Below are 18,014 nucleotides of genomic sequence, written 5' to 3'. Positions count from 1 at the left end.
TTCATGTGTGGCCTTGCCAGTGTCCAGGGGCTCCCTGCATTCACTTAGTACACTAGCATTAGACACCTCATGCTCCAAGTGTCAATGACTAGACCTACGATGACTAGAGTCACCTAGGGATCAATGACAAGGATAGACGTAACTACATCTAAAATCATAACGATATACAAGACAAGGGGCTCATTTGGCTCTAGGACAACCATGATCTAGGATGAGGTAACATATTTCTTGAGGCTTTAGAAACCTCGTTCAACCTATTTGGTCTATTGGTAGGGACTATAACCCCAAAGTGGTTTAAAGAAGGGAAACCCCTATTCCTCTCACATAGAAACAAAGCGTCTTATGGCTACCATGCATCTGGTTAGGCATTATATGTGCTAGAAACTTGTTGAGGGCCACATAAGTTCTATTACTTGGACCTTCTCTAGGTTAGTATTGATTTCTCAGTGAGATAGTAGGAAACCATGCAACTTGCCCAAAGATACTTCAAATATGCATTTTTAGGGTTAAACATCATGTAGTTCTAACATTAGCTTTGGAACACATCTGCTAAGTCCTATAGGAGCAAGTAACTCTATCGAGACTTAACTATGATGTCATCTACATTGACTCTAACAAATTTTCTTTTATGGTGAACTAATATAATGTTTGATGCCTACTCAAAAGTTGATAAGGCATATTCACATAGCAATATAGGCTCAAGGAGTTTTAAAAGATATTTTCTCCTCTTCTTTCCATGCCATACCAATATGGTGGAAACAAAAGTAGACATTTAGGAAATATAAAAGTTCACACCCAAAAGTAGAGTCGATGAAGTTGATAAGAGATGGCTTGTTAAGGTCGATGCACTTCTTTCCATGGGAGGAAGTGGGTATGGATCTTTGGGACATGGCTTGTTAAGGTGGATGTAGTTGATGCACATCTAAACCTTGCCATTAACCTTGGGAACAATGATATGGTTGGTTAGCAAATCAGGGTCCTAGACTTCACAAATGAAGCCTCCCATAAAGAAGTTTGTCAATATTGACATAGATGAACTGTTGATGCTCCATGGACTACCTTCACACCTTCTATCAAATAAGATGCGGGTTGGGGTAGACCACTAGACAATGGTCAATCACTTCCCTAGAGACCTAGGGAATGCCAGATGGTTGCAAGGCATATGCATGGACATGAGCCTGGAGGAAGGCAATGATCGTGATTTCCTATTTGGCTGTTAGGTTCCCACTAGTGTAGGCCTTTTGAAAAGCCTTCCCACCAATCTGCACAAGCTTGGTGGGGACAAAGATAGGTCCCATTGAGCGCAACCTACCTCTAGAATTGCCAGAAAAAGTCTTGAAAAGTTTGGATGCTATTAGGGCCCCGATATGCATAGCAGGTGTTGAGGTTGGGACTTTAGGTCCCATAGAGTAGGGGCCATGGCATGAACTCTATATAAGATTCATACTCCATGATGGTGTGTAGTTTTTTACCAATGCCCAAGGCCTCTAGATGGTTGGAGTGGATGGAGATAAAACTATTGGCCCTTCACATCTTAAGGACTATGTACTCATAGGTTGCCCGATGAACATGTTTAGCATTGTGCGCCCAAGGATGGTGTTGCTGCGCAGTTGGAGCTCAACGACAATGAACTCCACAAACTCCATGTTGAAGTTCACCCAAGTGCTAAAGGTGACCAATGGGTTCAAGAAGCTAATCCGGGCGATCACTCCTGGGGATATTATCATAAATTAACGTGCTTCTGTGATATTTGCATACATGATATGCATCTCATCAAAGGTGTACATCAACAAGATGAGAGCAGCCCCTCCAACAACCAGAATATGCATAAGCTTGCTGTTATTAACGGCTGGTGAGACAAGAAGAGAGGGATTCGTGTGCCTACCATGTTTTTAGGGAATCATAGGAGTCAAAGGAGACATAAGTGTTGGACCACCTAAGTGTTGCACCTTCTAATGCAAGAGCTTGAGTGCATGTCAAGGAACCCAACTCCTTAGAGATAGTAGATGGCCACCATTCACTTTGAGTTCTAGAATTACAGGTCACCACTCACCATCGACCTCATCTAGGAACAAACTCTAGGTAATCTTTGGATTATGACCATTTTGTGGGGCCACTAATCCCATTCATGTCATTTGGGGCACACTAGTTGGTGCATTGTTGTTTCAAGTACCCCTAATCAGGGCACTTCTCATTGGGGCACTACTAGAAGCACTTGAATAGGTTATTAACTGCCCAACACTCAATTATTCTTTTGGGTCTCAGCGCAAGAGAGTCTAGTGCCTATATGCCCTTGCTATGTCTCATGAGGACCATTCCAAGCTCTACCTTCTGTTGCTAATGCACACTTCTTTGCCAAAAAGAGTAGATCTCTGACATCTTAAATGTTGTTGATGGCAAGCTTCTTGACCATTTGTTTCATTATTGATGCATTTTCTAAAGGCAATCACAACAAATTCTATCGACATACAGGGAATGATGTTCTTAACCTAGAAAAAACAATGCACAAGGGCATGCAGGGATTCACTAGGTTCCTGCTAGACGATATAAAGGTCAAATTATGTCTTAGGGCATGATTAAATGCCTTCGAAGTTGGACACAAACAATCGAAAGAGTTTCTCCCAAGACCAAATGAAAGGCCTTAGACAACTTGATCAAAGATGCGAGAAAATAATTTGACAACACTTCTCGTCACCTTAGGTGGCGAGGATGGCAGTAGTGTATATTTGGGAGAACTTAGAGGGATTAGTCGTTCCATTGTACTTCCTAGAAGATGGGGGTAGAACATCTATAGCTAGGCTACCTAGCAATGTTAAGGGGTGAGGGACATGCACCTAGCCTCAAATGGGTGAACTCCATGCTAATGTGCACTGTAGGTGGCTTCAGGGCAAGAAGTTGTGTTTGGTGGCTAACCCCTTCATTATGAGGGTAACTAAGAATGACTTCTATTTTATAGAGCTGCTCAGGAAACTAGCATGGTGCTTAGTTTTGATGACAAGATGGGGCCATGCATCATGGTACCGAAGGCTAAATTACTACCACAATGGTAGGACATATAGAGACCACAGTTAGGGCCTAAGAGTGTGCAGATAGTGGGTCACAATCTATTGTAGCCTTTTCTAAGTCATGCTAACCGAGAGAAGCGACAAAATTTACTCTGATGCATTTACGAACTTGGAGATGTCTTGTTACCACTATTCAACAACAACCTATATGGCATTTGGTACCTATAAATTGTGGAGGAGGGCCTCCATGGCATTGAGAGGACTGATGGTAGCATTAGCACTAAAGTCAAGGCACTGGTGATCCAGTTAGGATAACTAGTTTTGCAAGGAACCTTCATGTTTCGAGGATGCCTCACCCTAGTCCTGGTGCGAGGTTGGGAAGTGACACGAAAAGGGCAGTCATGCTCCTCTAGGCCCTATGGAGGCATATAGTTTAATTCCACTAAGGTAGGTGCTACACAGCCTAGCTAGGAGCATGCCAAAGTCAGGCCTATGGTGACCACATTATATGGCCTCACTAAGGCATACCCACTCACTAGAGGCAGTGATGGGTTTGACTAGTGAGGTTCCAATGTGTTTGGTGACATATCTCATGGTATAAGTGGCTGGAGCAGGTGTCAAAAGCAACTGCTCTAACCAATAATTGCACTAGCATTGCCATAGTCGTGTTGCACAACAAAACACAACAATCTTCAAGAGAAAAGGGCCACAGACCCTAACTAGTGTGCCAAATGTCATTGTGGATGCACACTAGGGTATTTAAAGTACTAAAAAGAAGAGATTCAAGTGGGTGCATAGGCAAGCAGTGTGTTGAACCTGGGAACAACTTGGAACTAGCACACGAGCAGTTTAGAGAGGTTTAGGCTGTAGTGTGTGTAACATCCTAAGTCTTCTTATATGTGGTGATTGATGAAAATAAAGGAGAAGAAGATTACAAGTTGTAGTATACAATGACCATCATGACTCGCTAGCTCTCCCTTTCCGATTAGTTCTTGTGATAATTCTAGCCTATGGTCTCTAAATCTCTTTTATAACTATCCTAGGGAGTTGTACTCTAGTTTCTCCCTCTTGAACAAACTATATGATGTATAGTTTGTTTAGCTACGTTTACCTTAAATGGTGTCGTCCTTTTGTTGTATGATGACTAGCCCCCTTATTCTCTACTCCACTCCACTCGATCTTTTATATCTTAGGGGAGGAGAGAGGATTACATACCGAAAGGGTTGGGCCCTAGTTAGTAGGTTCCCACCAACTCCTATCTCGTCATAGTTATGGATTCATACATTAGTGGTACACCTCTGGTCATGCACTGTGTTGGGGATGTACAAACTATAGGAGGACTAAGGCCTATTGCAGAAGCATATATGACTCATCTTGTCTGTGAACACTAGAGTCCAATTTATTTTGTATGACATAATTAGTACCTAGTGATGTACCTTGTACTTTATATTTCTTATAAGTACTTTGCATGACCTTGTGTGGTAACAATTATGGTGAAACGACTTGCATAGTGTTCTTGAATACACCTACATGTCATGTATTGTGTTCTTGATTACACCTGCACGCCTTATATAGTATTCTTTAGTACACATTTCATGGTCAAAGTGGCTAACCACACTACAATGCCTTTTACCACATTTAATATGATGTATGTGGCCTTATCCAAAATGCCAAAGAAATAATATCATTTGGATTTGACCTTGACATCATTTATATCCTTTCAAGAGCCACCTTGCCTTTTGGGACAGTGAGCAATTATCTCCCTCAAAATGCTAGTGCTTTTATACTTATATGTATCAAAGATTTCCTTGATCTCAAAGGCTCTAGGCCTCAAAGATGACCTGGGTCCTGGGCGACAGGACTTCTATAAGGTGGAAGCCTTGGAGATCTATGGGACCCGTGAGGTACCCCATGAGTGCCAAGAGAACATGTTTGTGTGTTCTAGTAACTTAAGTGTTTTGGGGCCCTAATACAAAACCCCTAGGGGTGGGTACATAGGCTTAGTTAAGGTAGTGTTCTAGGGTATGAGGGCCATAAGCACATTTGCCCCAACGATTATCAAACAAAGATAGGTAGTCATAAAACACTAATAAATAGACTTGTTGCCCCAATCACTATGGAGATTTTCTACCAAGGAAGGGGTCTTAGTGTCCCATACACATCTAGTGGTTGCATCAACTATCCATGACAAGATCAAACAACTGACATCGATGGAGGGACACTAAATTATTCATTCGAAGGATACTAACACCTAAAGTGTCATGGTTCACCAAATTACATGGTCATAATTTCACAATCTCTCAAATCCCTCAAGATCTCAGGCTCCATCATCATTAATATCAATTGATGCCTATCCTAGCCCTAAATCTAGTTTTTATGCACTTGAGAGAGTGGATATTGTGTAGATTCACTTTCTAGAGCTTATAGCAGTCTTGGGCACTCTAATAGTATCAAACAAGTTAGTAGGAACCCATATATATAGCCTATCCAACCTAACAAGCCATTTGTCATAGTTTTCCAAAAGTACTAATGTTCAAAAAAAATTCAACATGGTGAATTTTCTCTAACACATACAATCCTGCTAGTACTATCCATTAAATAAGCCATTACAAATCCTACTAACATAGTTTCTCAAGAAGTCTCCTTTTTATCTTTGTACTTTCTAGTATGTGATCCTTCATAATATTTTAGCTAAACAAATTATAGATTGTCGTACACATCATTCCTTCCACCATTAGACTGTCAACTACTTTGATTTGACTACTAGGAACCCTTCATGGTGTCTATCATACATCAACTGCTACTACTATTCATCACTTTAGGGGAGATACCACAAGCAATGTTCCTACAATATCTTAGGATTGTTGATTGTCACAAGTAGAGATCATGGCTTCCATTTGGCACATTAGTCTTAGTTAGAGTTGAGCATGAGAATAACATGTGCATTACTTCTAGGTCCAAGTTTCACTAGGACTAAAGGGTCTTTCATAGGTTAGTTGAAAAGGAAAGCATCTCATCCATAGTGATGTGTGCTATGCTAGTGGGGTGAAAAGCTATATGCGAGGCAATGCATAAGGTCTTGAGTTTGAGTCCCAAAAACCATAGGGGTGGAGGCTTATTCCAATTATCTTTAGACTAGGGGGACCTTCAGTCCCGATTCTCCAAACTATGACTAAGGACCATGGCCTTTAGTCATAAATATGTAGTCATAGTTGGATGACTGGGACTACAACCCATTCCCAACTCGAATTAAAGCTCATTTTTCTACTAGTGTGTTTGGTTGGAACATCGTTGCCTAGTGTGTTCTATTGGACTATTTGGCATATGCAGTTTCTACATAGTACACTTCATTATTTTGACTATGTGTCTTCATGAGTATTTGTGACACTTCTTCTCTTGCACCCTCAGGACATATTATATTATTTCTATTACATCATAACACAAATGGTCATCCTAATGCTTATTTTATCATCTAAATCACCAAAACCATTCATGGTCATGCAATGGTTGTATTCTTACATAAGGAGATGAGTAGCAAGGTGAAATTTTGGGATAAGAAAATTTTCCATGGTAGCTTCTAGCTAACAGCTGCTACCACTAGTATAAATAGGAATTCCACAATCGATATGTTTGTGGCCACCAAGGCTCTATTGCTCTTGGCTCTTAGGCTACAACCACAAAGGTGTGCACCTAGCTATACTACCTACTAGCAAAGCAACTATGATTCTCATAAGTCATTACTACTCACTAGCATCTCTCATTGTACCCAATTCTTCTCTACTTTAGCTTGTGTCATCAAGATAAAGGTCTTTGCATTCCCCACAATCTTCTTGGTGTCACTCTACAAAAATCAACCAGTCCAACAATATTAAGGGGTTCAAGTCTCTAGGGCACTAGATAATTTTATATAATTATATTGGATTAATCGTAGGAAACTATTAGTTGCTACCTTAACTAAATCTAATTATATTGGTGAAAAGAGATAATGGCCTCAAGAGAGTGGAGGTAAATTGAATCATAAAATTCAAAGCAACAACTATAAATTAATTACACTTCTATAATAGCCAGCAAGAACTATCCCAAGAACTAAGAAAAGATCATACTAAGAAGACTCTTTAGGGCCACAATGTAAGCTAAATTTTTAGTCCATGCACAATTGCATTAGGTACTCGGATTATGGAAAGTAAATCCAACTAGTATATCACACTAATAATAAATCATGTTTAAAGGATCATGATGCCTAAGAGGGGTTTGAATTAAGCAACATAAAAACTAAAGCCATGTAAAATATACTCATTCATACTTATGCAAGATACTATCTAGATATGTACAATAGTTTTGTTATGTGTTCATAAGAACACCAAGGGTTGGATGTAAATGCTCATCAATATCGGTAAATTCTTCATGACCACGAGCCAAAATACTTGTGAAGATTTTCGAGATAATTCCCTCTAATGAAACTTCATGTAACTCTACTCCCTCTGCCAAAATAACTCTATTCCCTCTAATGATAATTCCCTCTAATGTCCTTAAATTATGATTTTCTTTTTAACAAACTCTGCCAAATCTAAACGTAGAAACCATGTATCATGCATTATATTCCAGTACAAATTTTAGAAGTCACAATGCACTATATTTTAGGACAAAGGGTTTACTTCCTAGATGGCAGATTAGGAAGGGCATGTCTCATTGGCATGTGTATAACTACTTCCATGTTATCCACTATATTATGGTTTCTTTAAGAGCAATAGTCTATACCTTTCTCTGCATTTTCTTGTCCATACAAAAACTAATGAAATCTAACATTCTACTTCATTTATGATTAGGCACTAAACATGATTTGTCGTTGGGTTGAAAACCCAAAATCAGATGCGCTCAAGCGACACATTCTAAGGATACATGATTATTTGTGGATTGCTGAAGATGGGATGAAAACCAAAGTATTGTATATTTTACTCCAACTATTCTTGGTGTTTCATGCATTTTCCCGAGATCCAACTTTTAGAACAGAAAATTTGTATTTTAAATAACTATCATGTGATTTGATGTCTTATAATTAATTATTCTAAGGCCATATTCGATATTCCTTTGATTATATCTTGTTTATATATTCATCGGGTTATAATAATCAGATTATATAATCAAAGTTTGATCTAAACAGAACTGATTATATAGAGAACCAAACGTCTTGATTACCATGATCCATAGGAACCTAGGTTATTGGGTATCATGGGTGTTGGATATCTAACTTTCCCTTAAATAATTGTTCAACTTGCCAAATTATAATTGATAAAACAAGAGTTTGTCACTTTAACCAATCATAATCAATCATCACAATCCATTGACCCAAACACTTTGCTTATTATAATCTACAATTCTGATTATAATAATACTACACATAATCTAGATTATAATTATCAAGTTATGATCCAAATAGGATCTAAGCCAATTAAATCTCATCTAAATACAACCATATATGATAGGTCAAACCTCAAGTTCCTTTAATAATTATTTCATAATAATAATTTGGTATAGTACTCTAAAACAAAAATGGTAACAACGATACATGCATTAAATTTCCATTTCATATTAAAGCATTCTTTTATATTTAGATTTTAAACAACCACAAAAATAAGAAAAATACTAAGTCTTACTAAAAAAGTGCCTTAAAGCGGGTGGAGAGATGGATTGTTGCAAACAAAGTCCATTATATTATGCATACACAATTTTACATGGGCCGATAGTTTTCTGGGGTAAATGGTCTTGGATGGCATAAAAATAATTTGTTTAGATTGCTTAATTATGTTTTTCTAGATTTCTTCCTCATTGTGAAAGATGTTCTATTAGTTGTATTCATGAAATTTTTACCTAACTATGGAAACTAATAAAATTTTGATGTGCAATTCTAATTTCAGATATACGATGGCACCCACAACTGGGAGGTAGCACTTATACTCCAGGCCATGTTATCAGCAGATACTGACAATGAATATGGTCCAACCATTCAGAGGGCTATGGGATACTTAAAGAGAGCACAAGTCCGTTGCTTTCCACATCTTTGTTTTATCTTAAAAATAACGATTTATTACATAATTTTCTTTTTTTTCTTTGTGGATTTTTATATTGTTCTTTAACAAATAGGTTACAACAAACCCTCCAGGGGACCCGAGTTACTGGTTCCGGCATAGATCAAAAGGATCATGGCCACTTTCGACTGTAGACAATGGTTGGGGTTCAACGGATACTAGTGGCGAAGCAACTCTGGTCAGTACAAGAAGCTTATAATTTATTATTTTGTTTTGATAAATAGATATAGATAAGTTAGGCCTTGTTCGATTTTTCACATCACATGTGGATTCAAGAGGATTAGGAGGGATTAAGAGATATTTTGATTTGCTATGCATTTAAACACACTCAATCTCTTTCAATCGATTTAGATTGAGATTACAACGAATATACCCTTATTAGAAGGTTGCCACCTCGTTATGGATCTACGTGTGATGTCCCATGTCGTTCAATTCCTCTAGGGGTACGTATTGCTTCACGCCTTCTTTGAGTACTAAGGTCCGAAAGCGGTGTGCAACGGCGGCAGGGCCATTTTCAACTTGTTGGTTGCGGTGGTGGCCACCACTAAATATATTGAGGCTCTCTCTCCTCTCATCTCCTCTATTAATTTTTATACTTTACAACAAATTAAACAAAACTAAAATATGTATAAGACATTTAAGGATATAACAAATACATACGTACAAAAATATGATGTAAAATATGTCTCTAATATGGGTCTTTAATATATAGAGTATGAAATATAGGTGACACTTTTGAAGAAAAATAGGATACAGAGGACTAGAGGGAGAATTCTAGAGTAAAGATAGATATACAGGAAGGATACATAAGATACCATTAGAGACAGCCTTAGACCTTTGAATTGTTTCTACTTCGAAGAGCTTATCTGTTTCTAATTGTTTCTATCTCTGTAATCTTTGCTTGGCATGCCATGTTGAGTGCAAAACTATAGCAAGCATGTGACATACGTTGTTCAACATTAATCGATAGAAAAGGTGAGGTCGTGTTTCCTTCAGTTATTAGAAATAAGGGACTTAATAAAATTTAGGTTTAAAAATTTTACATTCCATTCAAGGGATGACCACAACATATGTTTTAGTGAAAAATCCAGATTACTGCCTTCAAGTTTGGTCTATGTGTAGATAACCCTAAACAAATGTGTGATTCAATTTACTCCCTCCAACTATTTCAGTTAATCTAGTTCACATAATAAAAAAAAATCTTCGTTGTTTCTCTATGTACAAATTGAGTTTTAGTTTCAAATTTTGTGAGGCGGAAAAGAACATCGTATTTTGTATTCAAAATACAATATGACTTTTCCATCATTACATTTTGTACCACATCGTATCTCTAGTGTCATTTATCATTAGATCGTAAGCTATCAAAGTAGTGGTAGAAAATAATATAATTTTTAATATAACTTATAATTTACTTCTATTACCTCACAATATTTGATATTAAAACTCAACTTACACCTAAAAACAAAAATAACAAATCTTGTTAAGAGGTAAAATATACCAACTCAAATAGTTAAGGAAGTAGATGGAACAAAATTTTAGTTTAGGGTTATCTGGACAAATATCAAACTTGTGAGAAGTAATTTGGACTTCACTAGTAGAAAAAGACTCAAAGCCTGCGGTGCGTTATATTTTTATAGGCAGATTCGGTTATCAACCGTCTGTGCTATTTTTAGTGACGGTTTCTTAAGAAAACCGCCACTAGAAATCGTATTTCTAGAGGCGGTTCCTTATGAAAACCACATGTAGAAATCTATGATTTCTAGTGGCGGTTTTCTTAAGAAACCGCCTGTAGAAATCGATTTCTAGTGGCGGTTTTCTTAAGGAACCGCCACTAGAAATCATTTTTATCCTTAATTTTTCGAGTTTTTCAAACGACCTCGTATGATGAAACTATCAAAATAAAAGTTGTAGATCTCTAAAAATTATAAAACTTTGTAGTTGATAACTTTTTTATTTGAAATCATTTCGACTCTCAAAAATTGTATCTAAATTTGTCAAATTTAAAATTCAAATTTTGCAAATGACCTCGGATGAAAAAAGTGTCAAAATGAAAGTTTTAGAACTTCAAAAATTATTCAACTTTGTAGTTGACAACTGTTTTATTTGAATTCGTTTACGGTCTCAAACAAGCAATTTACACTCAGTTAGTTGTAATATGTGGGCAACAAAACTACACACTAAACACAAAGCATGCCATAGATGGAGTGATAGAGGAGGGTACGCATGAGGCTGAGGTGTCAAGGGTTCGATTCCTAGCAACTGTGTAGTGCACGAAAAATTTCGCGACCTGCGACTTCGACGGAGACGAACAGGTGGGTGGGCGGGCCGCGAGGTCTCCCTAATAAAAATATTTTTTTACTATTTTTAAAATCTGTTTTATGTTTCCTGGAAATGATTGTCACTGGCGGTTTTATTACGCCGACCGCCAGTGAAAATCGACACTGGCGGTTCTCAGTTACCCGCCTGTAAAAATGGTGATTTCTACTGACCCCTAGCACTGGCGGTTACGAAAAACGCCACTGTAAATAGGTTTACGACCGCCACTATAGAGCTTATCTGTACTAGTGCTTTCTAAAATTTTATATAAATTGTAGGTTTAGTCATAGTGATTTTCCATGGCATAATCTATATTTTTTAATCTAAAAATAAAAAACTATTAGGTAAACCATAAACACGAAAAAATTCAAATTTGTGTTGGCTCAAAGATAATTAACAATTGAAAAGGTATACACAACCCTTCACTTTATAGGTTAGTCCTCTTCACCTCTCACCTTCAAAACTAGTTGTTTAACCATCCTCACTTTACAAAACTGAGCAAATAACTCCTTTGGCAGTTTTAGTGAGTGTATTTGCTCACGTGACATCGTCAGTTTTGTCTATTTCAGTTCTATGATCTAGTAGTATGCCAAATTTATATAATTTTGCACACAAGTTTGTAATCATGTATTATATTTGCACTAATGTTTCCTGAATCTTAGGAGTAGCACCTTCATTATTAAAAATAAAAAAGTACATGAAAAGAGCTTATTTTTTGTCCAAGATTCATTTCTTATCTTCTATGGCCAAACTTTTACTATAGGTAACTAATACTATTACTAAACTAATGAAATTTTGGTTTATTTTATTAAGCAATTTGAGTGGTATTTTTTCTAATTACTAACTAAATCAATTCTAATTTTTCTAGAAACACAAGGAAAACAATAATAAAAAGATCTCAAATTCTTGCATGACCCTCTTCTTTGATAAAATAACTTATACAAATATTTCGAGAGTTTTCTTAGCACTTCAAGTGTGGAAACATAACTTACATAAATATTTTCTTATGACTTTATATGGGTCCATATTTAAAGTCTTTAGAAAATTCCAAAACTATTTGTGTCATTTATTTTACCTGAGGGGAAAGCGGTGTAAAATAGAGATCGTTTTATTATTGTGTGTTAAGTGTTTCAAAAAATATAAAATTGATTTAGATAGTAATTAGAAGAAATGCCACTTAACTTGCTTAATAAAACCAACCAAAGTTTCAGTAATTTCTTAATAGTTTTGGTTACCTGTAGTAAAAGTTTTAGCCTCGATAGATTAGAAATGAACCTGGCACAAAATGATTAAGCTTTTTAATGTAGTTTTTAATTTTTAGCAATTAATATGCTACTCTAAAATTTTAAAACAAATTGGGAAAATCTAATATGTGATTACCATCTTGTGTGCAAAATTATGTACATTTTAGATATTGCTAGATCACAAAACTGGTGCTGCATGATAATGCCACATCACCATGGTGCTGCATGATAATGCCACATCACCAACTGACACACCACTAGCAGCAGCTACAACCACGGTTGCAATGCCACATCAGTAAAACCACTCACTAAAACCACCCCAAGGATTATTTAATTTACTCGGTTTTGTATAGTTCAATGAGTTAAACAATTAGTTTTAAACGTTAATGGGTGGAGTAGACTACCCTCTAAAGATAATGCGGGGTTATGTAGACTTTTTCTTTAACAATTTATGATTGTTTCTATAGTGAGACAAGGATAAAATTTTGATATATTAAGATACAAAACAAATAGTAAATAATAAAATTAGTAGTTTACTTTCACTAAATGGTTGTACAAAAATATTCTCCAAAATCATCATAAATTTTAGACACCTAAAATATAGAAAAAGTGTACAAATAAGATATTTCCGAGTCCCCACTCTATGAATATGTACGACAGTCAATTGAGACAACACTTTCTCATTTGTAAAACCTAGTCTCAACTCAAATTTATGTCCTATGTCTCCACATTGACTTCAGAAGTTCTAAATGGCAATGTTGATTGTAGAGCAATCTTCGGTATGACCTAGCCTCGACGTGTGCCACACAGCCAAGCATAAGTGGCATTGCTGACTTTAGACCAACCCTTGGTGTACCCTTACCTCTAGACATTCCCCCTAGCCAAGATTTTCTAGATTTTTACGGTTCCAATGAAAATTTGGGTGTACTTATCTCTAAAACTCGTACATGTTCTAGTATTTTATTTTGTGGTTATCTTCTAAGGAAGCACTAAAACAAAAACATAAAACAAATGAAACATAGGATGAAATTCAGTTGATATAAACCACTGTATTTGTACATCACTTGACAAATTTGTTTGTTTTCTTTAAATAGGCATTGTTGTTGCTTTGCAAGGTATATCCCAACCTCATTGAAGATTCAAGCGAAGATGGGTGGATGTTGAATGCTGTTGATTGCCTTCTTTCATTTATGGTATGATTCTATAAAGCATTTATTTAGATTGAAACATTTATTTATTAAGATCATATAAAAAAATTACCAATTTAGTCTTGCATCAACCCCAAAGTGAGTGAACACATAAAAATATTTTTATTGGTAATAGTTATATTTGTTAGAGATATGAATGTTGATAACCAAATCTTATATCTATATTATTTATGTTGTGTTAAATGTGGGAACTTTATAAAAGGAATATAAAAGTAGATATAATATTTTTTATTTGAACTATTAGATAGGCATAAGTCATATCCCCATTTGAAAGAAAATATCTAGCATTCTAATGGGCATGATAGTTTTCTCCTCTATCACAATCATATTGTTGTCATGAAATTCTCTTATAATCAAGAGAATGTTGTTTCCAACAAATCTATACTTTCCTTGAATATGTACCTACCTATAATTTGGTTTCAATACTTATTTTGTGAATGAAATCATGAATAAAAAGGATGTCATCTTTAAGTTAAGTAAAACGTTTGTGAGAATATATTTGTAGCATATACTATCAAGATTTGTATCTCCAATAAGATTTATTGTAAAAATATATGCAATGAACCATCTATAATACAAATTATGCATAATGAATATTATAAATTCTATATATAATTGCTCAAAGTTCAATGGATTGACTCCACGATAAGCGATAATGGCAATTCTTTTGGGGGAGCAAGGGATATATTACAACTAATTTTTTTTTAAAATATAAAGTGAAGTATTGGCGTAGTGGTAAAGTTGCTAACCTATGACTAGGCAGTCATTGGTTTATAATGTAAAAATAGCTTATTGCAAACATAAGGAAAGGCTGCTTATTATAGATCAAAATGCATTTGATCCATCTCTCGACCCCATACATGTTAGAGAACATGCACTAGGCTACTCTTTTTTCTTTAAAAAATATAGTTTCATTTATTGACTATTTCTATTTAGATATGGACTTCATGCATATCAATCGATGGTTAGTTTGACTACTATATTGACAGAATTTATTTTTAGCTTATTTATTGGATGGAATTTTATGATTCAATATAATTACATTAGTAGTTTTATTTATTTTGAATGCAATATTTCACTAACAAAAGTTGTTATTTTCATCTACAGAACAAAGATGGTTCAGTTTCTACATTTGAATGCCAAAGAACTTATTCCTGGCTAGAGGTGAGTGTGTTTTGCAAAGTTTTTTATGCTCCCAAAAAAACATAAATAAGACTTAGTAAGAATGTTTACATCTATGTGCAATAACGAAAACCAAGTGAGAATACGGAGTTTATGAACATTGTGTGTGCTTATAATTCTAGAAAGAAAAGTAGCTCGTAACCTCTTCAAAAAATAAGATAAAATATTTCAATATTGACTCGACTAGTTGGGAAAATTAACATAATGTTTTATCTTAGAGCTCATTCAAGCATATTTTGTGTCACACCCGGTTTCAAGGAGACAACCGAATGGGAAGCATGTATGTGCTAAGGTCAATTTCACATACACAACAATGTCATCAGTGAAAATATCACCATATAGTAGTTAAAATAAACTGTATCGTAGTATTTTTACAAACCGAAGTCACAACAACAACGAAATAGTCTTAATGAATAATGTTTATAAATATAACTCTCATAACTCTATAGAAATCTGAGTGGTGGCACGTCTGTCTAGTAATCATCAAACACTTGAAACTCCACCATGTATTCCTGGTCTCTTCCAATTCCATCTAAGTAGTGGTTGCAATGGATGCATCATAGTTTTTGTAGAAAATAACAATGGTCTTCACTAGTCATACTCAACAAGTAACATTAAGGCGAAGCATAGAAAGACTATATAATGAAGTGGCTAAGAATTAACATTTTAGTTTACTAAAAATCATAGTTATTATTAAGGTGAAAGCATAACTTCCACAAATTGCCATGAACATAACCTTATTATGTAAAATTCTAATATGTTATGATCCCCATGTTACTCTTAACCATAAGCGCGATTGTTATCAGATTATAATAACTCTCAAGAGGTTTGCTTTCTTTACACATAAGACAAGATTTCCACTCTGTTAAGGTTGTGCCAAACCTTACACACTTCCCAGGTGTGTGACATATACTTCCAGTACATGGTCATATCTTATAGTCACCTAGATATTTTCAGCCCACTACATGATTCCATCTAGTTTTTTCAGTACAAACCCCCATTCCGATGGGTGGATAACAAAAGAGTAATTAAAACCACTACACCAATCTTGGCACTTGTACCCTAAACCCAAATGTGATCTTAAGTCTACTTTGGCCAAGCCTATTGCACATGTTAGACATTGTTGTTGCACAATAAAGTTTTGGTGATTACTTAGTGAACCAGAAATGGGTAAGGTACTTTGTATACGACATCCCTATACATAAGCCTCCATTACCATGTTGCTAAAAAGCAAGTTTTAATTACCACTATTGCATATAAGTGATTAAGAAAGATTAACTATATAACCATCATTATTATATTATAAAATGTATAGCACTAGCAAAAGGCCAACATATCTACCCAATGTTTCGTATGAGAACATAGCATGTCTTGTCAATCTTAATAGGAGCGATCAAATTAATGAAATGCAATTAGTGAATCTAATTCATGGGATGGCTCAAATTCCACTTGCCTCGCTCCTAAAAAGAAGGCTCTTGTGCTTCACAAACTTGCTGCATGACCGACTACTCACCTAAACGCTATAGATAATAGGTGATAAGCGCAATAGAAGACAACACTACAGCAAATATAAAGGACATATATTAAAAAGAATTTTAAAACAATTTATGCTTTACTACAAGATCATGGATGCAGGAATTGCTAAAAATGGAATTAAAACAGAAAAGATATGAACGTTTGAAGTTGAACCGCATGTTGGATTTTATAGATGCAGTGTGGAAAGGAACTGAGTGCGCATGTGCTTCTGTTTGCCTGACTTCCACTTCTCAGCCTATCCTTCTGTTGCGTCCTCTTATAAGTATGACACCCTCCTCAAGTCTGACTCTATGGTTCCCTCCCTTCCTCCCTCGCTTCCAGCTCCTTCTGTTGCTCCACAACTCACCATGCCTCGTGTGTTCCCGACGCCCCCATACTGCCTCGTGTGGCATCATCGTCTCCCACACAACCACATGTAGCCTTGAAGTCTCATGTGCTACAACATGCGGGCCTTGAGTCTCCTGCACCTTAACAAATGGTTGTGGAGTCTCCCACACTACCAAGCACGACCACGACATCCCTGTGCCACCACAGGCAGCCCCTGAGTCTCTAGCATTGCAATATGTGGCTCCGTCCTCTCGCGCGTCGCCAGGCGCAGCTCTAAACCCACAGTCCCACACGCTGCAACGTGTGGCCACAACACTGTCCATTGAGGCAGCCTCTTTGTAACACTTCATGGACCCCATGCATGTCTACCATTGACGTGGTAGGGCCGATGCACTGGCTCCCTCATGAGGATTCGCCAGTGTATCACTCAGTTGTCCTCCATCAATACCCCCGGCACGTCCACCCGATGGTTACTCGATGGATCGTCGACATCCTTTGGCATGTCGATTGCTGGTTCTCATCATGTCCTCCACTCCGATGCTTTTCCTCAAGGTGTCCTCCATCTGTAGTGCACTCGCCAAACCTAACTAGTGGCGTCCCATGGAGGTGGAGTACGAGGCCTTGTAGGCGAACCATACCTAAGACCTGGTGCCACGCCCCTCTAGCGCTAATGTGGTCACCCGGAAATGGATCTTCATGTAGAAGCTGAAGGTGGATTGCTCCTTAGATCGATACAAGGATTGTTGGGTCCTACGTGGCTTCACCTAGTGTCCGAAGGTTGGCTATGATGAGACCTTTAGCCCCATGTTCAAGCCTACTACCATCTAGACTATTCTGACTCTAGCTCTCTCACGGGCCTGGTTAGTGCATCAGCTTGATGTCAAGTATGCATTCCTCCCATGGCACTCTGATAGAGATGGTGTACTACACTCTATCGGTTGGCTTTGTGGACTCGGTTGACCCCGATATGGTCTGCAAACTCAATCAATCACTCTATGGCCTCAAGCAGGTGCCTTGGGCTTGGTACAACCACTTTGTCACCTTTGTTCTATCCTAGGGGTTTGTCGAGACCAAGGCAGAGGCCTCCCTATTCGTATTCTGTCATGGCCA

General features: G+C 36.9%; 1 protein-coding gene across 1 annotated transcript in view; it reads left to right on the top strand.

The window, feature by feature from the left end:
• Nucleotides 1-18,014, top strand: part of LOC103640438 (achilleol B synthase) — a 63,850-nt gene that overhangs the window by 35,741 nt on the left and 10,095 nt on the right. Inside the window, exons 8-12 of the mRNA XM_008663019.2 lie at nt 7,832-7,945; nt 8,921-9,043; nt 9,147-9,269; nt 13,746-13,844; nt 14,967-15,023. Coding sequence (XP_008661241.1) covers nt 7,832-7,945; nt 8,921-9,043; nt 9,147-9,269; nt 13,746-13,844; nt 14,967-15,023 — 516 coding nt within the window. The remainder of the gene's footprint in view (nt 1-7,831; nt 7,946-8,920; nt 9,044-9,146; nt 9,270-13,745; nt 13,845-14,966; nt 15,024-18,014) is intronic.

The sequence above is a fragment of the Zea mays genome, chromosome 1, assembly GCF_902167145.1.
Source record: "Zea mays cultivar B73 chromosome 1, Zm-B73-REFERENCE-NAM-5.0, whole genome shotgun sequence".
Classification (NCBI taxonomy): Eukaryota; Viridiplantae; Streptophyta; class Magnoliopsida; order Poales; family Poaceae; genus Zea; species Zea mays.
The sequence above is the reverse complement of the archived record's forward strand: the minus strand, read 5'-3'. Positions and strand labels throughout refer to the sequence as shown.